This window comes from Lutjanus erythropterus, chromosome 1 (assembly GCF_056507025.1).
Source record: "Lutjanus erythropterus isolate fLutEry1 chromosome 1, fLutEry1.hap2, whole genome shotgun sequence".
Classification (NCBI taxonomy): Eukaryota; Metazoa; Chordata; class Actinopteri; order Lutjaniformes; family Lutjanidae; genus Lutjanus; species Lutjanus erythropterus.
In genome coordinates this window covers 18,232,119-18,256,282 of record NC_139317.1, presented here as the reverse complement: position 1 = coordinate 18,256,282, position 24,164 = coordinate 18,232,119, and the positions used below count along the sequence as shown (strand labels likewise).

The 24,164-nt window shown below is 38.6% G+C and overlaps 1 protein-coding gene across 2 annotated transcripts in view; it reads left to right on the top strand.

Annotated features, from left to right (window-relative positions):
- Window positions 1–920: 920 nt before the first annotated feature.
- Window positions 921–24,164, top strand: part of gpc6a (glypican 6a) — a 201,874-nt gene continuing 178,630 nt past the window's right edge. For both annotated transcript variants that reach the window (XM_084715489.1, XM_084715481.1), the window contains exon 1: window positions 921–1,315. In XM_084715489.1, coding sequence (XP_084571615.1) covers window positions 1,153–1,315 — 163 coding nt within the window. In that variant the 5' untranslated portion in view covers window positions 921–1,152. The remainder of the gene's footprint in view (window positions 1,316–24,164) is intronic.

Below are 24,164 nucleotides of genomic sequence, written 5' to 3'. Positions count from 1 at the left end.
TTACTTTAAAAAGTTGTGAAAAATGTTCAGCACAATTTCCCAGAGCCCAAAGTGATTGGCTTCTTTTGCCCAACCAGCAATCCAGAACCCAAAGCCTTTTCATTTGCAATCATAAACGAAACAGAAAAGCACCAAATCCTCACATTTAAGAAGCTGGAAACCACTAATATTTGCAGCTCCAATATTTAGGTTAAGTTAGTGAACAGCAGTCAGGTGGAAAGCATCAAACGCTCTTAATCTGCCAGGGATCTGACCTAAAAATTGAGAAATGAAGTGAAAAATCATTCAAAATAGGCGAGGAAGCATATAATAGGTGGAGATAAAACAGCACATGAGAGGTGTATGGAGCTGGGCAACTTTCAGGTTTAAATGCGTGTGTGCCAAAAAGCTTCTGCTGCCAAGATGCAGTTCTAGGTCAATCTGATAGCCTTTATCATCTTACTTCCATGGGTTATTATCACGAAAAGATCGGTCAGCAGGGGTTCTGTGAGTTGTCGCGGACTAACTACAGATGAAGGCAATAATCTGGTCGATGTGTAGGTTTATCCCGCCTCCGCCACCTCCAGTCCCGACCCGCGCCTCCTCCAACATGTGTCTGCCGCACACTAATGTGCAATGATGCGCATTAGCAGCGATGCGTGAACGCAGAGGACAGTACGCGCCCCTGGACGAGATCGAGCAGCAGCTGAAGTCGCAGCAGCCACTCCACTCCATGTTTTGCCCTGCCCTTGTGCGCTCTGCTCTGCTCGCCGTGCAGCGTGTCTCTGTCTCCTCCGTAGCATTTCTCATCTCCTCACACTGACACGAACACAGGCTGCTGCTGCTGCTGCTGCTGCTGTGTGTGCGGGAGAAGTTGTTGGCACAAAGAGCACCAGGTAGCAACTGTCTTCTCCTCTCCAAACGGATTTGTTCACGCCGGGTTTCTTTTTTCTTTTCCAGGGGGAAGATACGAAGCTTTTTTTTTTTTTTGCGATGAGGTGGACGGGGCAGCATCTAAAGTGAGGATTTGTTTTCTTGTGTTTTAAATGAACATCTGACACCCCGCGACCACTGGAGGAGAACATCTCTCCATCAAGCCCCCTTTTGGATTTCTTGTTATTTCTCTGCCGGAGCTCGTTATTTCCCTGTGAAACATTACCAAGGATTTCACTGATGTATGCGATGTGGAGACTGCAAGTCGCCTTATGTACTCTGTCGGTGCTGCTGTCCCTGTCATCCGCTGGTGAAAGCAAAGCGCGGAGCTGTAGCGAGGTTAGGCAAGCATATAACGTTAAAGGATTCAGCCTCGTCAATGTACCTCATCAGGAAATATCAGGTAGGAGAAACGGACGAACCAGAACTGCGCCTTCGCCACGTGTCATGTGTTGTTTTCCCCCTCAAATCAAACAATCTGATGGCGATCGCCACACGACACCTGAACTATGTGATCTCTGAGCTTTTATTCGCCCTGTTACTGACATCCAGCCGTCCTGTTTTATTAGAGGAAAACAGACTCGAGGCATGATCAAAAGTATGAGTCTGATTTTTTTCAACGTGCGTTTGTCTAAATTAGTCTAAATGTTAATCTGCATGCAGTCGGTATCTTTCTAAGTATTTAGATGAATCAATTTCAAAGGCATATCATTGCAGCAGAGTGGAACTATCAATTATTTTTTTTTTGCCATGTAAAGGTCAGTTTGATCCTTTCCATTTCAACATAGCTTAATGATGAATCACAGCAGGCTGCATTTCATTCATTATCTCCCATTAAGTAGACACCAAACACTGGATTTAAAATCCAGAAGATGGATAAAATGATCCACCTGTGCAAAATCAATCATGCTGCTCATAAAATTCTTTAAGTGTTTGATATTTGCACACACTTTAAGTATTTATAAGTAAAGGATTTGGTCCTAGATGTTTCAGATTTTAACTTTTAGATGGGATTTTTTTATGGTACTAGCAAATCTACTTAATTCACACTAAAAGTGGTAAAACTTGTGTTATCTTCCACATTTTTTTTTAGACTTTTGGTCATTAGAGAGAAGTGAACCTGCCTCAGAGAGGTGACTTCACCCACAGGCTATAAAATTGATAGATAACCCATCAAACACCACAACCAACAGCCCACAAGACTTCAATATGTGGTCACCTAAATTCCAGCTTTTTTTCTGAATAGATCCGCTCAAATAAAGACAGACAAAGACTGACGTTTCAACAGTGACACAAGAAGACATGTTTTCAAAGTGGCTGCATACCTGTTGCTCCCATTCAACAGAAGATCATGGGAGCTTGCTTGTGTTGTATTTGGTTAAATAGTGAATGGTGTTTACCAGTAGGGGGCTGTATGCACTCAGCACCAAATATACTCCTTTTTTGACTCTTTTTTTTTTTTCCTCTTTCTTTTCGATATTCCTCAAGGCTACAGCTTAGGTTTTAATTCATGCTCTTTGGTACAGCAGAGATATGGGGTTTTATTATCTCTTGTGTGGTGGTAATCACATTTATGGTCAAAGCAGGAAAGGAGATTAGTCAGTAAACATAGTCTGCTTCATGACAGGGAAGAGGGGAAGCAGAGAGGCCTGAAGTTAATCCCTCTATTGCCTCTTAAAGACAAAATGGAGATACTGTATTGGTAATTGGCGGTGTCAGGCAGTAATGATCATAGAGCTGCCTGATTTGCCTTAAACAGGGTTTTGGCTGGATGTGAATGTTGATAGTTTTGTTACCGATTGAACATGTGTGTAAGTCTGTCTCGGTGTATGTGTGTGTGCGTATGAGAAAGATCCATGCATTGCAAATAGATACAAAGCCCATTTCATCTAACAATTATAATTCTGTGTGGCAAATTTTAAAGTTAGAGCTGTTTTTGATGTGTCAGACCTTTTTAAAAAATGTTTCAAATAATGTCTGACAAGAATAGAACAATTTATATTGGAGTTGTCACGACTTTTAAACTTTGATAGAATATTAACGTAAAAAAAAAGCAATACTCTTTGTCTTTTGATAGATAGCAAAATTAAACAGACATTTTTTTCTTTTTTAGCAGCGTTGCATAGAAAAAGTCACTGGAAACCATCTACACTGAAAAAAGATAATTGTTAGACTAACTTAAAAGAATTATTTCAATAAGCAACTCATTAACTTGATTTGAAAAAAATCACTTCATTTGTGTGTGTTTTTTTTAGTTGGTAATTGAACATTTTTCAGTGTGGTTGTACAACAAATAACGTAAGGTGTTCACAAATGTATTGAATAATTATTGATTATTATTTCTTTCCCCCAATCAAGTTAACAAGTTAAATTAACTTTGCCTCGAAATATATTTGGAACAACTTAATTTATTTGTGTGTTACTAATTGAAGTTTGTTTTGTTTTTTTCAACATTTATCTTTTTTCAGTGTAGTTTTGCTGCTGCAAGTAAAATTTCAGGCAACATTATAAAGATCGAACTGAACTGAGGTCTTGAATGAGCAGTTCAGTCCTTTCTTAATAGGTTCAATACTGTAATTTACAGATAATGTATCATTTTGCTTTTCATTTTTTTCTTTCAAACAAGTACTGAAGTATTATAAAGAGGTTAGTACATTCACTAGACAATCCTGCATCAGGAGCAAAAAGGAAAACTTTCCCCAGTTGCTCCTCCAGTAGCAACATGTGTTCAGTTTATCAACAACTTAAACTGAGATATTTTCAGCAGACTTCTTAAATAAAACTCCGGACACTGTGTTTAGAATAATTAATGTGCAGAATCTGTCATTCTTAAACACTCCTACAGTGCTGTCGCTCTTTAATTTTCATTTCATCAGTTGGTCCTGATGTGACAGCACAGGAAGGTAGACAGATGTGGCTTCTGATGTTGCCCCCTCTTTCCCTTTTGTCATCAGTGTTGTAAAGTGATTGAACACAGCCTGAATATGTTTCAGTGCTGCAGGAATTCTTATGTGCAGAGAATGACAACTCTGCTGATTTAGTCAGACATGAATACGGTTAATTTCACAATTTTTGGATTATTTATTCAGTCAGTTTTGATTATTTTATTCTATTCCGAGACAGAAACTTGGATTTAACTTGTGCAGCTGTTTTTATTTCATTTAACAGTGCTTATAGGAGGGAAAATCATGTGGTTTTCCAGTATTTGAGAGTTATTGTTGACCTCCACCTCCCTGGAGCGCTGGACGGGCTCCATTCACCACAACAGGAATTCAGATCATGTCAAATAACATTATTTAAAACGATTTCGAAATACTTGGATATACTTTTATTTGATTAAGTAGACCTTTGACTATTTATTCTTCTATCTTGTGTGTCTCTTGTGTGATAACTTTGGTCAATATGATCATGATGTGAAATTTTGATACTTTTTTGTGTCTAATCTCATCTAACATCCCTCAACTACTTCAGCAAGTTAAAGGCAGAGACAGACAGAGGTCTGTCAGCCACATTATAGATCAAGATGTTTATAGAGCTGTGATCAAATCTTAATTACGAGTCATGTACAGCCTGTGCACTATGTGTAATTGGATTGTGTTGTCTCCAAGTAACCTCTGCATAAATACAACAGAAGTTAGATATAGGCCTCAGGAGATGGGATAGTAGAAAGCACTCAATTATGCCTAATTAGCTATGCTAATACAAACGTGTGGTAAGCTGCATGAGCAGCGTTAGCACTCATCCCTCCATCATTTGCTATGTCATGCCACTGCTCTGGCTCTAGATCCAAAACACACAGGTTTAATACTTCTGCAGAGGTGGCTACCTCAGGTTGTAAGCTCCCATTTGCATAAGCTAATTATTTTGACAGCTCCCTGCCACTGACGAGCCCAGCTACATTATTTAAGAGGGGACAAACACAGACATGTTTAGACAGATGGTAGTTTTTGCATCTGAAAATACAATATTGAATCCACATTTTAATGTTAATCAAACATAAATCTCAAACCTTTGAATAAATTTGAAAAACACCTTTTCATTTCCGTGTGTTTGTTTGTTGTTGGAATTCTGAGTAGAAGTTTTTGTCAGAGCCTTTTGAATAAGCACATTTACGCAGCTATTATCTAAATTCTGCAGGCCATCCATTATTGAGATATTACAGCAGTGTTTGAATTGGTCTCATGGGCTCCAGAGCCATAAAACTTATTCAGAACATAAAGCACCTGGTAAACCATCAGAGCAGAAACCCCAAATTGATGTTTCAAGGATTACACCAGGAGGGGGTCATTTCTGTGTTGGTTTTGCTATTTTGTTAAGTAAATCTAAATCTGTTAAGTGTTTGTGGAAAGATATATTTTCTATCAGGGTGAGTTCAGGTGAATAGTCTTAGATTCTGTTTGGAAAGGTCTTTATGTATTGAGTGCTGTAAGCATGGTTTAAAAATCCCTCTCAAGTAGGGTGACAAGATGAGAGTGGGTGACCGGGGATTTGGGGGTCTGTGTGTCATGTCAGAAGGATTAAAACAGAATAATTTAGAATAACATTATTAACTCTGATAATTTATCATTAAAATTATGTAGATCAGTTACAGATTCTGAGGATGATATAAAACACAGTGTCCTGACCATATTTACAAGGCACATGAATCATTATGCACAGGTGACAGGTGTGTTATAGTCATGTTAAACATTTTTTTCCAGCAGATTCTCAGTAAGCTATAGGAGCTTACAAACATATTTTTTAGATATCTGTTATCGCAGATTTCTCCTGTAGTCGCCCCTGCACTCTACTTTAAAATGGGTCTAATGACATCTACAGTTTATTTTTGATAGTTTAATCAAATGGTTCCCAAACTGGAGAACGGGCCCCCTTGGTGGGCATGGCGCCTCTGCAGTTAGGGGCGTGGATGACCAGGGGAGAAATATGGAGTAAAACAAAGTTGAATGTATGAATGAATATGATTTAGGGAAAATAAGCAAACAAGAGTTTGATGATGCTATCATGTTAACCTTAATTTCATTCAAATTCAACTTTTTTATAATTTGCTTCCCCATTGTTGTTAATGATTGACTAAAAAATGTTGGATGGAGGGGTGTGAACTATTTTCAGCTTCTGAAGGGGACCCGCCAGAAAAAAGTTTGCGAACCACTGACCTAATCAGAGCATTAGACACGTGAAAACATCAGTAATTCTCTGAAATGTTTTGCAAAAACCAACAATACATTTTTGATATCTAATAGCAAGAATTAGGGCTTACATGAGTTATTTAACCAGAATATTTTTACGGACCCATATGTTGTTCATATTATCTATCACTGTATGGTTAATTTTCAGGACAAACAGGACAGGATTTGAGATAACAGCTTGTAATTTTGGACCGTCCTGAATTTTTCAGGACGTCTGCTCACCTTACTCCCTGTACATTTATTCTTTGACAAAATCAATATGGATTGAATTCAAATGCCTCTTGTATCCTGTTAGTCTTCTAGGTTTTTGCTATTCGTGTTCACAAACTTTGTAGTGACGACCATATTGATTAATATCATTAATGACTTTTTTTCCACTCTAATAAATGTATTTGTAGAAATGTCCTATATTTAAATGATGATATTAAAAAAAAATCTTACATTTAACTTGTTGATTAGATACATCTAACATCAACATCAACCGATACATCTGTTGGCAGATATTGGCTTATCACAGCTACATTGGTCTGTATTGATACAGTGTATATGTTGTCCAACATGTTCTGATTTTATAAAAGCTTTTTTTTAATATATAGATCATACTAAAAAATATTTTTATTTATTAATGTTTTGTTTAAAACAGTTACAAAGGGCTTCACAGCAGCAACATTAAAAACCGAATCCAAGAAAATTACAATAAAATAAAATAATGTTTAATGTAGAATATTGGCCAATCAACAATCAGAATCTTTTTACTCCCTGATATCTATCAGCATCGGCCTCAAAAACCCAGTATCAGCCGGGCTGTCTTGGTGATACAAGAGGACCCCATGTATATGCGTGGCTCTTGATGTATAACAACCCACATTAGCCCGTGTTTTTGTCTGGTTGCTGGACTAATAAAACTCCCTCTTGATTACAAATGCTACTCTGGTAGAAAGCAGAAACATTTGGTGCACAGTCTCCCGCTGCCTGCGAGACGGGCAGATTTACGCGTGTGGTTTTCCATGAAGAGACGTGCTGCACGCTCAGCAGTACAACACTGCTGTCATGCTCACTGCTGCTGTGCTTGATAACTTATCATCATACATAGTTTTATTCTAGATTGAAATAACTCTTTGGAGGTGATGCAGACATAATGTAATTGGCAAAGTTAGGTGACCCGGATGGAGGTTAGCCATACTACCCACTTGATTGATTAAAGAGTGTTACTTTCTCTTTTTGCCTAAGGACTCGTGAATGGCTCAGCTGGCTCATAGTGCAGGAGGCGAGGGAGGCGGAGGCCAGTCAAGAAAGTCTTTAGACTACTTTCTATACAGTAAGAGTGCCAGTATTCTTGGAAAACTCTTAGAAATAAGGGTTCTCGAAAAGGGTTCTCACCAGAATGATTTGCTTCTGAAGAACCGTGGTAGAACTCTAGATAAAATGATTGGAGTATGAATGAGTTCTTGGTAGCTACTGCTGTTCAAGTGCTAGGGTTTGGGCGATTGGGTGAATATATGCCTATCGATGATGGGCTGAATTCATTGCCGGTTGGGTTTTTTGCTGATTTTTGGGACAATATTTGTTGTATTATTTTGTTTATATAATGGTACACAGTACACACCCACTCAGCCGGACCATGAGTGAGCTGAGCTGGGTGAGGAGAGAGAGATAAACAGCCTGCAGAGCCTGACTCTTTGCACTCTTTTCACGTGGTGAATTAAGGATTGGATTTAACCAAGCCACAGTTGGTGATTATTGGAAGAGTGGATAGACTAACAAAATATGGTGTTGGTGAGTTTTACATGTTACGAGGAGTTAATGAGTCAATTAAGCTCGTTTTAGTTCGGTAAAAGAAGGAAACTTGAATTCAAAAGGTGCATGGTTGTATGTCTCTGTTTTAAAAAGAAAATATGTGTGAAAATATTTAATTTCTTGACACTTGTGAGTTTATTTTGCTCGAACATAGTGAGCGCACATAGTGTACATAATGTATTGAATTTGCTGCTTGCACACACTGAGGCTGCTGAGGCTCGAGAGGATGGGAGGAAATGGAGGAGGGATGAAGATATCGTCAGTCGCTGGTTGATGGGCCGATGATGGAAACATTTCGGAAAATTTTGACATATTGCCCAAACCTAGTGAGTGTGAGAATAAACCCTTGGAATAATGATGGGAACTTGACAGAACTTCCTGGTTGGGTTCAGAGATAAAAGCCTTGGAATATAAAAGGGTTCTTGGTAGAATCCCCTGGGTGGGTTCTAGATGCAAGAATATAAAATGGTTCTGGGCAGAACCCCCTGGGTGCATTTCAGATAAAACCCTTGGAATATTAAAAGGTTCTTCGTGGATGTCCCTGAGTGGGTGCAAGATAAAACCCTTGGAATATATAAAGGTTTTTGATAGAACACTCTAGTTGGGTTCTTGTTACCACCCTCTGAAGGTGAAAAGGTTCTGGATAGAACCCCCAGAGAGGGTTCTGAGTGGAACCACTACACCATACAAGGGTTCTCTAATTCTTGCTATGTTTTAAGGTGGTATTAAGCTTATTTAGTAATTGTCTTTATGTGACTATTGAAATTTAGGTTTCCAGAATGACACCAAGATTTCTGGCTTGATTTTTCGGTTTTAGTGTCATGGATTCTAGCGAAAGAACCTTTATGGTTGTAGTTAGCACCTTTATCTCTCAGAGTGTAGGATAGAGAAGTGGTGCTGAACTACACTTTTGTATGTGAGTCTGAAAAATGTCTGAAACCCGCTGTTGGACGGCTTCATCAGACTCCACCGGGTCTGGCTGGTGGTTCCTCGGCTCTGGTGTCTGTGCTGTCCGTGTACCATCGTCTGCCTGCCTGGTGTGTCACACAGCAGTCAGCCTCAGCCAACAATACAGCCTGCCTGTGAGAATCACCCCTGTGTGCTCATGTCAGACGTTAGTTATAGTGTCACACACACAATGCTGCCTGATTGTCAGCCCTTTGTTCATAAACACAACAGCTTCAGTCAGGCCCTGTAAGGGAGCTCTTACTGTGAGGCTTTTGCTGTTAATATCAACATCTACTTACACAGAGCAGTTTGGATCCTCATGGGTGGACTCTGCTCTTTGCTACGGCTTTGAAACAAAATCGCTTGATGTGCTGCACTTCCTACGAATGCAGTGCCCGAGTCTTATATTTCCTTTCTCAAGAATAACAATTACCTTTGGGGTTCATCCGTGGCAACTTTTAAAGAATATTATTTGATTTCTTTTAACAGAACAGTTATTAGTTGTTACACAATCCAGCATAATATTTTCCTCATGTGAATTCCTGTGAAGCTGCAACACTCTCTGTTTATCGCTGTGATCTGTACGCGGCTGCTTGCAGGTTTTGAGATGCATGCAGTTCCCCAATTCCCTTAAACACAGCCCAGATATCAGAGATCTTTGCGGTTTGTACTTAAATGAATGTTAGGACCCTTGTGAACCTTCTGTATATGGCACAGTTAGTATTGTCGACACGTAAGCTTTCTCAGCTCGGTAGCTCTTAAAATAAACCCTCTTACAATACTTATTAACATCTAAATCTAAGATTCTCATGAGGCCGCAAAAGATATACTTTATCATAATTTAAAAACAACAAAATATTTTACTTATGTGATTCTAAAGCAGGTATAGGTAAGGTATAGTTCACTTTATTTAATGTAAGGCTGTATGAGGCACAGTACTGATTTATAGTCAGTGTATTACCTACAGTAGATTATGGTCAGCACACCCCCAGTTTGGGGAAGCAAAGAGGAGTACCAGCATGGAAGCTGAATAATGTACTGCTGTGGACAGGATCGGCAACAAGAGGTATTTTATCCATTTATAAAAGGTCCACTTAAAAAAAAATCAACATCAGTTTAAATGTACACTATATTTAGTGTTTTACTTTGCCATTAGACAGCATTTTCTGACAGGAAGCTGCCATTAAACAAGCCAAATATTGCTCTCTTCAAACCAACCAAACTCCATGGGTGAAATCAGTAATTTTACCTTGCATAACACGGGAGCTGCTGATCTACTGCTCACTCAGTCTTTGATTTGTTTGTGTTATTTTTTGGCTTTAATGTTTTAAAAGAAAGTTTGTGTTCTCCTTTTAAAGCATCAAAGTCGCACAGCAGGACAAATGAATTAACAGATCAAGGCAGCAGTAGACCAGCAACTCCTGTGTTCTGCAGGGTAAACTTGCTGATTTTATGTATGGGGTTTGGCTGGTTTAGAAGAGCAATATTTGGCTGTGGGTTCCTGTTTGGAATGGCTGCCTGACGGCAAAGTAACGTGGTGAAAATATTCTAATTATAGCATACACTTTAACTGATTGACTTTTTAAGGTAAAACTTTTTTAAGTGGCTAAAATACCTTTTGTTGCTGACCCTGTCCACAGCAGTTCATTACTTATGTGCTGGTGCCCGTCTCTGCCCCTCCAAACTAGGGGCGTGCCGACAGGCGTCTACTTCAGGTAATACACTCACTATCAATAAGTAGCTCACACGACCCCACAGAAATAATCCAAACTATCTCTGTAAGCCCACGTTGATTCATATTAGACACATGTTTTGAGACCTCAGATTTAATTAATTGAAATAGCACATTATTTAAGGAGATGATACAAATTATACATAATTAAAGGTGTAAGTACAGTCTTTTATTGTTTTGTTCCCTTAAGATTCCAGTGCAAGAATCAGCATTTGAGGTATGAACCTATTTAGCAAAGTACTGTACAAACTGTCTATCTCATCGTTTCTGTCAGGAATTTTAAATGACACAGTATAGCACAGAAAATGTGACACTCTATGGTTAATCTGCTGGGGTCACATTTCTGCATATTTTCACAAAAGTCTGTAATCAAGTCTGTTTGTTGTGCTGATCTATTTTTAATTTACTGTACATGTAGGGCAGGTATGCAAAATAAATCTGGGGGGTAATTTTAGATGTGTTCGCAGCCAGATGTCTAATCACTAAATAATGGAATGACATGAGACCTTTAGAGAAAGTGTGGAAATACCACTCTAAAAGCCCTTGCCTTGCAAATATCCATATAAAAATTCTGCGGGGCATTTTATTTTTTTTTCAAAGCCCATTAAGATGCTCTTGGCTCTGCCAAATTGGAAATAAGTCTCTTGCCAGCCTGTATACATCTTCAGAGAGAACAGTTAATGAGATGTGAGGGAGATTAGGCTGTGTGTGTTTGTGTATGTGTGCATGTCTGTCTGTGTGTGCGTGTGTGTGTGTAGCAGTTTAGCCTCACTTTCCCAGCCTTTCTTTTGCTTTGCATCTCTATTGTGGTAGAAAATGACAAAAGTGTTTTGTTTTCTATCAGGCGAGACAGATTGTGTGCATGACACACTGAAATTAGTTTTATTGTGAATCCTCCTGCTGTACTTTTTCACCTTTTGTCAGATTTGGAGAATATTTGACAGTTGTCTTGACCTAAAGAATGTGTCAACCCTCTGCAGGCATTCATGCCTGAAATGCATATGGTCCGTGCGTCTCCTGGAAGCCTTCCTTAGCACCATGTATGGTGTTTTCTGAGTAGTGTGAAAAGCCTCAGGCTTGCGTAGGAGACTGCTATAGCACTTTTTTCCAGTTTTCAATCAACTGCTGGCCTAAATCAGTAATGGAGGGTGGGATTAAGGATCTCTACCCTCTCAAGCCTTGAGTGGAATGAGAAAATAACGGCAAAAAAGTTAAAGGACGGATGTGATTGTTTGTTTAGGGATTAAAAGAGAGATCAGAGAAAATAAGAAAGAAAATAAATAACTGTAGTCAGTAAGAGAGTATACATGGAGGCATGGAGAGCATCCTTGATTAACAATGTGCTGAAATCCTGACTTGAGTGGTAACTATGTGAGACGAGAGGAGCTCTGGGATACAAAGAGAGTGTCGGGTAGATTGTCATCCATCTGAATTTGACAGGTTAGTCATCTCTGTTGCTGGGTACTGAACTTCGATACTTTTCCAGCACTGACCAAATTGCTTCAATACTATCGAGTATTGAATATTGCTTTGTTATTCAGTCCGAATTTGGATACCTGAGGAGTAAATCTCATCAGTGTCAGTGACCCATCAATGCAGCACGCTTGTACCGAGATCTAATAATGCAGGTGCTTGGCTGTCTAACGTTACACATTGTAGAGGCATATGGGAAAAACATTACGTTACAGGGATCATTGTTTTGGGTGTTTTTTTTTTTTTTGTTTTTTTTACTGTTTGCCACTTACCTGCACAGAGAACTGGTTTAGGAAACAACCATGGTTTAGTTTTTTGGTTAAATTAAATTGTTTCACAACATTAAAAAGCCTTCCCAGCAGTCACATGGAGTCACAGCACATTGGGGTGGAACCAGTACAAATTTCACCTGAGTTTCACAGACCTCCCAAATCTAGGGGTCCCTCCTAGACACAACCATTTTTCAGTCCTATAAACCTCACCCACACAGTCACTCTTCTTCCCCTTTTTCTTCTTCTTCAGCTGAGGCATTAGATTGTTTGTTTTAAATGTTGTTTTTGACAGTTATTTATTTTTTATATAGTCCAGTACTGTACAGATACTCCATCATTGTCTTCATCTTAGTCCACTTCAGCCCTATTTGCACGAGCCTAGTACTACTTCCCTGGGAACCTCTGCTAATTTCTAATAATTGTGGACGTCATCTGTGATCTAAATCCCCTTCGAATCTGCCATGAAATTTGTGAAGTGAAAATTCTGCTGCAGATTATCTTCCATTTTTCACCAAACACAGAGGTCCTGTGATAATATTAGTTCAAATCAGCATCTCAGTGGTTTGGAGTCAAAAATCTTTGTATTCAGATAAGTGAGCTAGTGTGAAATTTGATTGCAGCTCATAATATGTCTTACAGCAGTCAACAGCTTCCTGTTAGGTTGGTTATATTGAGTGATGATGATGATGAGAAGGTAAGCTGCAAATGTTATATAAGATGCAAGTTAAAATTAATTTTATAAAATTGGTATTGAAAAAAAGTATCATTCAGGAACGATCCCCAGGCATATTGTTATATGTTAGAGCTGCAATTAGTTATCGACTTATTGATTGATAAATTATTAATTAATTATTAAGGCAATCTGCAACTATTTTGATAATTAATTAATCAGTTTGAGTTATTTTTTGAGAACAAAAGTCAGTCATTTTCTTAAATGTGAATATTGTTTTGGTTGTGGACACAAACGGCTGTTAATCGAGAAAATAATCGACCGACTAATAAACTCTGAAAATAATCGTTATTTGCAGCCCTGCAATATGTTGCCTTTTACACTTGTTTCTACAAAAAGATGGGAAACATGCAACTTTGTTTCTCCTGTTATACAATAAAGAAAGAAAAAAACTGCCACATTAGGTAACAGAAGGAAAAGCCACATGTGGTATTCCTCCACCTGGAAAAGTGTTTCCCTCAGGATTTCTCTGTCAGTTGACGAGGGTGGTGCAGGAATGCTGCCGAGGGTGGTGGGGTCACATTGTCACATCACTGTTGACATGTGGGAATAGTGGGTTGTTATGAAGGATTACAGGGCAGCCTTCCTAGTAATGTCTATCTGAGAGAGACCCTTAGGATTGACCTGAAACCATATAAAACATACCGTTTACCACACAGACGACGCTAATCACTTCTTCTATTTTTACCCTGAAGCCAAGAGTGTTTGTGGTTTTCCCTCCCATTATTCATTATGTATGTTTGAGAACCAAGGCGTTCTGTTGTGTTTATTGCTATGGTCTATCTTTTTGCCCACAGAGCCTTTTTGCCTCCAGAGGTTAGTCTCTGAATAGAAGTCCCAAGCTTGACACCAATGATAAGGCTCAGGGAGATGCGAGCCACACGGAGCTTTGGGAAAACCCATGTCATATCGAGGTGTCAAGGATGCAAATACATTTCACACTGGGGATTTTTTATTTTTGTTTTTCCAGACACAGGCATGTACACATGGCTGAGGTGATTTGCTAAATAAGCCGCCCCTCAGAGACTCGGAAGTAAACAAGCATTAAGCTCAGATAAACATGGTGTGCCAAAATTGTCATGGAAACATCAGATGCTGTCAACGAATGCAGACAGCGATGGTGGCATTGGCGTTACAGATTTGACAATGACACTGTTGTCGTGTTGAAGACACATAGACAGTTTCTATCCCTGAAAGACCTCTGTGGTGGTTTCACTGAAGTGAAACTGCGGGGTGTTTTTGATGTATCAAAATCAATAGTGCAGATGTTCCAACATGCAGACATTTTTTAGTACAAAGTAAGTACATCAATGGTTAGCTTTTAGGCCTGTGAACATCAATCATGATTCTAAATATAGTAATACTTCTCTCAGTGAACTCAGTGAAATAGGAAATTAAAATATTGGAATAATGTAACACTTTTGACTCAATTTCATCACCGTGGAATAAAAAAGCAAGGATTGAAAAATGAGGTAAACCTTTGTGTAAGGTCATGTAGGGATGTCTTTAAAAAGTTGTTAAGAACAAGGGTGGAGGTTATTGTCATCAAATCCCATGCAAAGTCCAAACCAACTGTGTGGGTTTATTTCTCAGTTGCTTAGTTCCCCAGCATGTCCTCATTCATACTGCCAGCCTGTCAGATCAGAGCTGTCATGAGTCCATTCAAGCCAGACTCAGGCCATTAAAAAGAAAAGGAAAAAAAGGCGCACATTTAATTTTTCTCCTTTCATTGTGCTCATATATACATGTAAGGTTCAGGCTCGGGCTGAGAAATTGCAGACTGTCGTGCTCTGGCTGAACTCGGGCTTGATCTAGGACTGGAGTTTTTGCCCTCTGCAGGGCTCCACTGAAAACATAAATCAAAGTCACAAATGCATAATTTAATTTAAGTATATATACATTTTAAATGTTTCCCTTAAACAGCTGGGTATTGTATTTTTTCTACTTCATTCAAGCAGAAGCAAATGTTGCATTTGTGAGGGACTATTTTTGCTGCATTTGTTGAGTATTTGTTGAGTATTTACATCATCAGGGTTGTGTGTGGAAATGACTCAGTGAAACTGCAGTGCCAATGTTCAGATGAACGAAGGAAAGATGTGGCTTATTGATGCCTCTTTAAACTCTGGACAATAATGGAGCTCTATTACACAGAGGAAAAGGCTTTATTAAGATTTGTCTGTGCAGACAATTCCTGTTATCAAGGTCAGTTATTTCATTGTACAATACAGGGTTGTACAATTCAATGTATGTTGTGCCAAAGAAAAGTAAAACACAGTAGAACGTACAGTATAAAGCCTTCACATATTTTTTTTTATCTAGAATAGAATAAAATGACAATATACTTTGTTAATATTGCTCAGCAGGGCTCAACAGTAATGATAAGTAAAATGCCTTGTTGGACAAGTAAATCTGGTAATTCACTTGCCTGACTGGGCAAGTAGTAAAAAAGAATTAAACTATTTTGATAATCAATTAATTCTTTAAGCAATTTTTCATGCAAAAAGGCAGAATATGTTGTTTTCAGCCTCTCATATATGGAGATTTCCTGCTTTCTTCATCTATTATCATATTAAACTGAATATCTTTGGGCTTCTGACTGACAAAGCAAGACATTTTAAAATGAGAATTAAATGCATTGTTCTAATTTGATTGCCTCTAAGAAATAAAACAATATGTATAGCGGTGAGTAAAAATTGACTTTAGCCAAGTAGAATTCTGACCCACTGTCCTGAGTAGGCAAGTGGAAAAAAGAAATTACCGCTGCACCTTCCCCACATAAGATATCTCTCTACATTTTTGCATGAACATAAAAATAATAAAGATCTCGAATTAGTCTCTCTACCTCAAAGCTGCTGTTCCTGTTTTATTGTGGAACTTTGTATTTCATGTTGTATTTGTTGCATTGTTATATGTTGTGATTTTGTACCATGGCCAGGTCAAATATAGATTTTTGATCTCAGTTGGATTTCCTCGTACAATGAATAAATGAATACACAGTTCTTTATATGCACCATACATTAATTGATTGTTAGTTCATTGTTTTCACTGTTTTTTATTATCCTTTAAAACAATTTAAACTTTTTGAGCACTTAAATTAGTCAATTAATTATACTCTGAATTGATTCTGGTCCCAGTCTATAGTTTTCATTGCTTTTTCAGTTCTTCTCTTTTTCCAGAGGAAATCAATTAATCCTGTTCTCCAGACCAAATAAAAATCTGTGAGATTGCCTTGTACTCCACGACCCGAAGTGGAAAAGCAATGTCACATCCTCTCCAATCTGGGCAGCACCCCACCTAGAAAGTGAAATCACCCTTTGGCTGACTGGAGGGTTGTGTTTCATTCCTCTTGACTGCCAGAGACGGTAAAAATCTGGTTACTACATACTGTCTGTGGCGGTGATCCGGGGTTCATAGAACTGTAGTTACATATGTATTGAATATGCATTTGCTGAAAATGGGTGAAAGCTTGTGTTTATGAATTATGTCGTGTTAATGGGAACTAGGATAATTATTAACACAATTCATGCACAGTACATGGCCTGTTTTTCAGACTGTTTTCAGAGCTGGAATAAGGATATTAATTGGAGTACAGTCTGCATGTTTTAGTACTCAGTGAGTAGATTGAGACATTTTCGGTTCTGTGTGAGTGCTTTTGTGATATCTTTTGCCCTGCAATAGCAGAGGTTCAGTGAAGGTTCAGTTCAGGAGATTCAGTGATAAAGAAAAGACGGGCTTTGTGCTCTTGGTAAGCTGCCTGTGTGTCGCTCCTGCTCCTTTCATTTCTAATAAATGAGTTGTACGTCACATGTACTTGATCACCATAGCATTTCTTGATAGGACGATATGGAAAACCTCTTTTCTGTGGCAGTGCAGTGCAGAGTTTACCTAAACTGTGCAGTCAGTAAACTGGTAATCAAGTTCACACGTTTAACAAGACAGGTCCAACTGCGTCACTCCATCTCTTTTGAACAGACCATAATAGCTCACAAAGTTAACAAGACAATAGAAAATCCCTGTTCCAGTTCCTGTTCTGCAGATTTGTTGTAATTTGTGTTTTCAAAGAGCAGCAGTTGTTAGCCAGAACAAGACATGCGAGGAAAGCATGTTGTGCCAGTTATAAATTAGGAAATTTATACCAATTACATGAGTTCATGACCCAGTTTAGTGTGATCTCATTCGCAGCTTTGAGGTAGAGAGACTAATTGGAGATCTTTATTATTTTTATGTTAATGCAAAAATGTAGAGGGCTGAACTTAACCCCGGGTCACATTTCCGGGCTTTAATTATAACATTAAATAATAGGCTTTGCAGTGAAATACCGAGGGGGATATCATGACACTCCCGCGTGTGTCAGAGGTCTGCCCTATGTTCCCCTTCCCTCTGCTGCCTCATTTCCTCCTCACTCCAGTTTAAGAACTGTATTCTTTCTTATTCAATGATCTGTGAGAAACAGTTATTCTGATATTAATAGATTTTATGATGATTGATTGCTGCAAAAATTATCACATGTACATTTAAATTGAGATGTTAAAAACTATTTAAAAGACTTCTTAAACAATTGCACTGTAAAAAAAACAAAAAGGAGTTGAAGAGGAGTTGAAGAGGATCCCAACTGAACTTTAATTTTTGAAAACAATGAAACTGAAACAGTTTTACCGACCTATTATATTTACTTGAGATAATTTACTTTTCTTCTTTAGATAAACTTGAATCTTGGAGATTTAGAAACTCAAAAAAAAAAAGTATTTCAAAAATCGGTCACAGTGAGCAAAGAACCTTGTTTATTATTATTTGGGTGCCTGAAAATTACATGGTTGTAAAATGGCTGAAAATATTAACCGTTACACCTTTCACTTCAATTAGTTTACTCAATAATTATTTGAAATACAAATTTTGGGGGGGTTTTATTCAAGTTTATCTAAAGAAGAAAAGTATAATATTTCAACAAAATATTAGTGGTTGGTAAAACCTTTTTAAGATAAAAAAAAAAAAAGAGTTTGAGTTGGCCTTAAAACTCAAAAATCTATTGCAATAAGCTGCCTTGAAATTTTGAGTTTTCTTAACTGTTTTGTTTTTACAAAATTCAGATTGCTTGAAAAATGTGTGCCCTGTTTTATCACAGTGGCTTATAACACTGTGGCTCTATATAACTGGATGTATTTTGCATGTATGATGGCGCAGCGTAGTGTATGTCTTGATAAAATTGGCTTGTAATGGAGCATGTTGGACGTACGACTTGCAAAGTGGTACAGAATGACACCAGAATTCATCTGGAACTATAGAAGTACAGCAGGGGTGAACCAACAGATCATTTAAATCACCTTTCCTTGTCGTTGATGAGAGCGTAGAGCAGTCTTGCACGAAAGATATCGAGGCTCACTAGGCTCACACCGCTGACTTGAATGGGGCCACATCTCCAGCGCCTCTCCAGGGAGCCTCGCCGTCATGAAAAATGTGACAAGCTCATATAACCTTAATGTCAGCAGAGGACCGGTTTGAAGTGTCGTCATTCTGAGAATGTTGATGAGGCTTGAGAAAGAATATCTCCGGCCTTCGTAGTTTCAGTTGCATTAATTCAAGGCCTGTTAGACAGAAGGCGCGAGCATTTTGGAAAGGCTTGTTCAGATTGATGGACTGACGAGCGTTTGTCCAGTGTTTACATCTTTTGGACCCTTGAATTTCCCCATGTGTCAAATGAAACATCTGCCATTGTGATGCTTCTTGGCACATCCTTGTTCTTTGGCTCCTGGAGGGTGCTAGAATCTGAAAGGAAGCCAGCCTCATCTCCTGCTCCCAGAACCCCGCTGTTTCCTGTCCCCTGTGTAAGCTGCCGGTAAATGAGTGGGCTGGTCATCTCACACCCTGGGGCTCTACCTCGGGCTCTTCAGACCACCAGCTGTTGTGTTTAGGACTGAGTCATGCACCAGTTAGCATGATGAATCCAGAGCACGAGGGCAAGGCTTTAACCTCGCCGTATGTCTCCTCCTCTTCCCTCACAGCCACGAATATTAGTGAGGCAAGTGTGATGAACTGCGCTGAAAAGTTGAGACAAAATTCAGTGGTGTAATAGTTTTTACCAAACATCTCTAAAGCAAGAGTGAGTTGTTTTTTTTTCTGAACTCTGTTCTTCATCAAGTGTCTTTTCAGCTGCTGGATATTCATATAAATAAGATGGGATAACTGCAGTATACGTGAGCATTAAATTAGTCTGATTTCCACCTTATTTAGCAGAACGTTTTTGTCTGATGCCTGATCACAGAAAATGCTGCACTTCAAATTCAAATTCAATTTCATTGACTCAGATTAATTTGATTACTTTGTCAACCCTTTCCCTGAACTGGACAACCAGTATTTTTACTTAAGTACTTGATTTATAGCTTAAAATGGTCATGACATGGGTTTATTTAATAACTGGAGTAATATGCAGTTATGGTGGCAAATGAGAGTTGAGTTGATGCAGAGATGAGACAGACAGGAACCTCAGTGCATAAGAGGAGCGGTTTATATGACAAATAAAAAGCTTCATTGTCCTTAAAAAATATGTTCCAGGCTACTTAATACGTTAATACTTATACGTTTGTTGTATCATACACTTGAGTAAACATGTGATACTGTATAAGGTTGTAAACGCTTCACTTTAGTTGGCAGGTAATGTGTTAACATATAAAATCTTAGTAGACAGGAAAAGGTGACGACTTTTGTCAGTGTCAGAGTCATAGTGCAAGGCTGTGGCTATTTCCTGTAAGCAGCACTTAAAAGGTTAGATCCAGTACATACTGAAGTGAAAAAGGCATCAGTTGAAAAGATCTGTGTGTTCATTTTTTGCCAGCACTAGTTTAAAGCACAGTTCAAAGTGTCACTTTCCTTTGATGACACGTTGGATGTAAGAGTTCTCTTTGTCATTTCAATCTGGCCATTTCCTATTATACTCTTCCTCCATGCTAAATTGCCTACAGTGATTCACAGCATTTTTATAGCAAGGATTGACAGTGAAAATACTTTGCATGTGACTCACCTTTGACCATGTAGATATGTTTGTGTGCAATAAATCTTAAGCCTGTTGGACACAAGGACATTTATAATTTTCTACTTGTCGGCTCCAGTCCTTTCAGTCACACAAGAATGTAATCTTGTCTAGTTTATGTCCTCCAGAAAAATGTTAGCATCATGAATTCAGTTGAATCAGTCCGACCATTCATTGAATAACAGCAGGGGGAGCAGGGTCAGCAGTTTGAAGTGATGGCATGATTACTTTTTTCAAATGCGTGATTCATTTTTTTATGCTTATTCAAGATAGGATTCTAATAGCTCATTTATCTCATATTTAAATAAAGCTTTAATTTAGGAAAATCATGTTAAGTTAATCATTAAATACTTAAAAAAAATATTCTTAGTAGTGAAATAATCATTAATAAGATAAGATATATGCTTCAGTAAAGCTGGTTCAGTATTCACAAAATATAGATTTTTTTTCCCTCTGAATTTGACAGTTTGATTTGCCTGTGATGCGCCTGATCTCTTATCTTTGTGAACTCTTTCAACAGTGTAAAAAGTGGGTAAAAATAAGATCTAATCAGGCAGGGATTCTTGTACCTCAGAAACACCTCATGATGCTCTGTGTCACACCTCCTCCCATGGGTGTGATTTGGAAATTAATTTTATGTTCTTATTTCCTCGTACAGGGTTCACATCAGACTCTGCTGTAAATTTTGTTTGGAAAATTGATCACAGGCATTACCCGTGACAGAGGCATGAAGCTATACAGTATATTGCAACTCTGCTTTAATAGACCACATGCATGACTGGAGCTCTCAGCCGGTGAAGTGCTCGACGTGAACGATGGCTTACCTTTGACATTTAGCGCCACAGTCTCCAACCGGGCAGCACGTATATTGGTTTCAGATACTCAGTGTATAGTCAGGGAATTGCGGAGATGCTCACTAAAGCATTAATGCATGTGAAATAGAGTTAAAATTAGTGAAGGTGCAGAATTAAGGTGTCAGACGGGAGGAAAACTGTGGTTTATAAAAAGCTCCAACCTGTAAAGGGCGTGGGTGCAGCAGCTCTTGCGCTCATCAGATTTCAAAGAGTATTTGAAGTTCCCTGACTACAATTAATGGAAAACCTGAGATTAACTGTATGAGATGAGGTTTGGACTGGTGACATATGGCTCAGAGAGACTCTCGTGTGTTGAAGATACATTTTGTATTCACAGTAGAGTTTGAATGTTTAAAAAAACACAATCAGAGATTTATTTTGGTTAAAGCCGGCGTAGGTCACGTCTGTCAGAAGCATTTTTGTTCTATTCAAATTCTTCTTACAATAGACCTCGGAGATTGTTGCAACACAGACCTTTTTTTTGGCATGCTGCTGCTAACTGTGCTGTAGTCGCCATTACCAAGTTAGCTCAGTTAGCATGCTATAGGATACAGGCTCTGACATCAATGGAGGCCAGCTGACAGGGAATACAGCACCTGAGGAAATTTTACAGCAGCTCTGACCAGACTCTGCCTCCAAGGAGGTCTCATGCTGGTTGTTCTGACACATTTGGAGTCATTACCCTTTATGCTGTTAACATTTAACAGGCAGCTCATTTTGTGCCCCAAAATATATATGTGACAACCTGTCTTAAACTGATGACCTCTTGTGGACAAGGAAAAACTTGAGTTAGTGGCAAATCTACTATTTCCTTTCAGTGAGCAAGACACGAGTTAGTTGCATATGATTAGAAGGGTTGTTTCAGTACCAGTGTTGGACAGTTCCTCTAACTCAGTCTGAAATGTGAGCGAGTATGCAAGTCTGTACACTAATTTGATGTCACATAATTTATTAGCTCAAAAATGGGGCTACTTCTCTGGTATTGGATTGGTACTTGATATTTGTTGATAGGAAAATTTTAGGAATCGTATGAGAATGGAAAAAACGGTATCAGAACATCTTAAACGTTGGTTATTGACTCCTGTCTCCTCCACCAGTAGTCAGGCAGTGTGCGTTCATGGGTTTGGGGGGAGTGACTTTGAAGGAGGCCTGTAGGAAGAGTGTGGGATTTTTTCAGTTGGTTGTTTGGATACTTACTCTTGCTGGTTTCTCTACTGTAACCAACCCCAGTTTTAACAGCACTGTGGATGTCAGCAGTGTAACTTTCAGTTTGATTTAAGTCTTGAAGTTTGGTTCTGCGTTCATGACATATTGGAGCAGTAATCAGTTTCTGACTTGTAAATAACAACATCCAAGTCGTGTTTATGATAGATTTTTTAAAAATCTCCAAAATATTCAACTTGGCACTTACTATTAAAACATGTAAGTGCCTGAAAACCAAACAAACAAAACAAAATTTAAAGGATAGAGTGTTAGCCTGTGGGTTCAGTGCGCCATGGTCGGGCAATGGTCTTCCAAATTCGCATATTATGATGTCCACAGTGAAACATCGCTGATGGAAGATAACATCATTGTTCAGCCTGACCCTACAATGTGTTTGTAACCATCACATGACCAGCGCCATACAACTCTGCTGCATTGTCTGACAAAGATAATGCATGCATAAATCTTTCCCATCTCTACCATCCACCCTATATGACATGAACATAACAGAAGAATAGCCTTACTTATGACTCACACATGAAAGCATCTCCCATTTGTGCTGAATTCCCAGCAATGTTAATGCCCACTTTCCTACAGTTATTTATTTTACTGGAAAAAGACTATTTTCTTCTCATTGTGTATGTCAGTTGCGTGGTATTCTCATGATTCATAATAACCTTTTCTTTCTTTCACACATCTTTGAGTCATGCTCTGAGGTTCATGCCAACAATTTGAGATATTGCCTTTTCACATTTCCAACTCAGTAATAGCTTCTCATTTGGCCCTACTGGTTTTTCAACACAGAACCTGGCTGGTTCAATTCTGTCATTGTGCAAAATGGAATGCCTCCAGCACTTATCATCTTTGGGGAAATTCACCAAAAGATGTTTGGAGGAAAATAGAGAGAAAAAAAAATGGAAAAACAACTATCTCTGCCCTTTGTGATTTAAACCCAAACAAAACACCTGTATTGTGGACCCTCTGTGATATGTATGCACACAGTATAAATACCTCTTTGATTAAAGACAAACTGACTGAATTAACACTTAAAATATTCAATTTTCTTAATATGCACCTATGATCTGTCTGTTGACATTGATGGAAGTCAGAGTTCATAGTTGTAAACAAACCCGTCTGCACATTGTCTTATATATGAGAAGTGTGTTTATTTACACCTATACTGCTGTCATGTTCATCAGAATAAAACAAGGGCAGAGTTCACATCTGATTGGCAAGTGCACCATGAAATTATGAACTTGAAGAAATGTCTGACTTTATTCAGGGCATCAAGTCTCACCTCGCTGCTTCACACCAACACCGTGAACCATATATTTATCTTTCCATTACTGTCACTCAGTTTTCCAACTCTGGAAGTTATTTGAAAGTTAGAAAAATCTCTTAGCAGTCTCCAAGTGTGGCAACATATGGTCGGAGCGATTGTGGGAATTATCTGTGTCATCTTCTTTGGACATATTCAATTTGGGTCTCAAGCCCCAGTGGAAATAGTTGAAAGTGGGTGATTTGGGTGATGGAGAGGAGATCCAGATGGCAGAGCGGCGGTAAGATCAATGGAGCTTGATGCATTTTTCCCACTTCAACATGCAGACAGATGTGATTTAGCACAGTAATTGGTTTTACTTCCAGTTTGTGGATTTCTGTTGACAAGTAATAACACCTTAGAAAGCATGTGCGAACTTGCTTGTAAAAACTCTTTAGCATTCATTATTTCATGTGTTATTTCATCATAACAGCTCATTATCTTTAATCATGTTCCCAGGTTTGATAGGCCATAGAAAGCGATCTGTTTCAGGTTTTGAGGGAATATTACACACAACAGAAAATACTGATTGTGCGCTTATTCTGAACAAATCCAGTGTTCTCTAGAATCCCTCTCACTTATGTCAAGTTTAAAGCGATGATCAACCATGGCCCAATAAAATTAAATTGCCAATTTTACAGTTACACAAACAGCAAATGGTACTCGTTGGCAGCCAGCTACTGATATGTCAGACCTGCTGAAGTTTTTTTGGTTT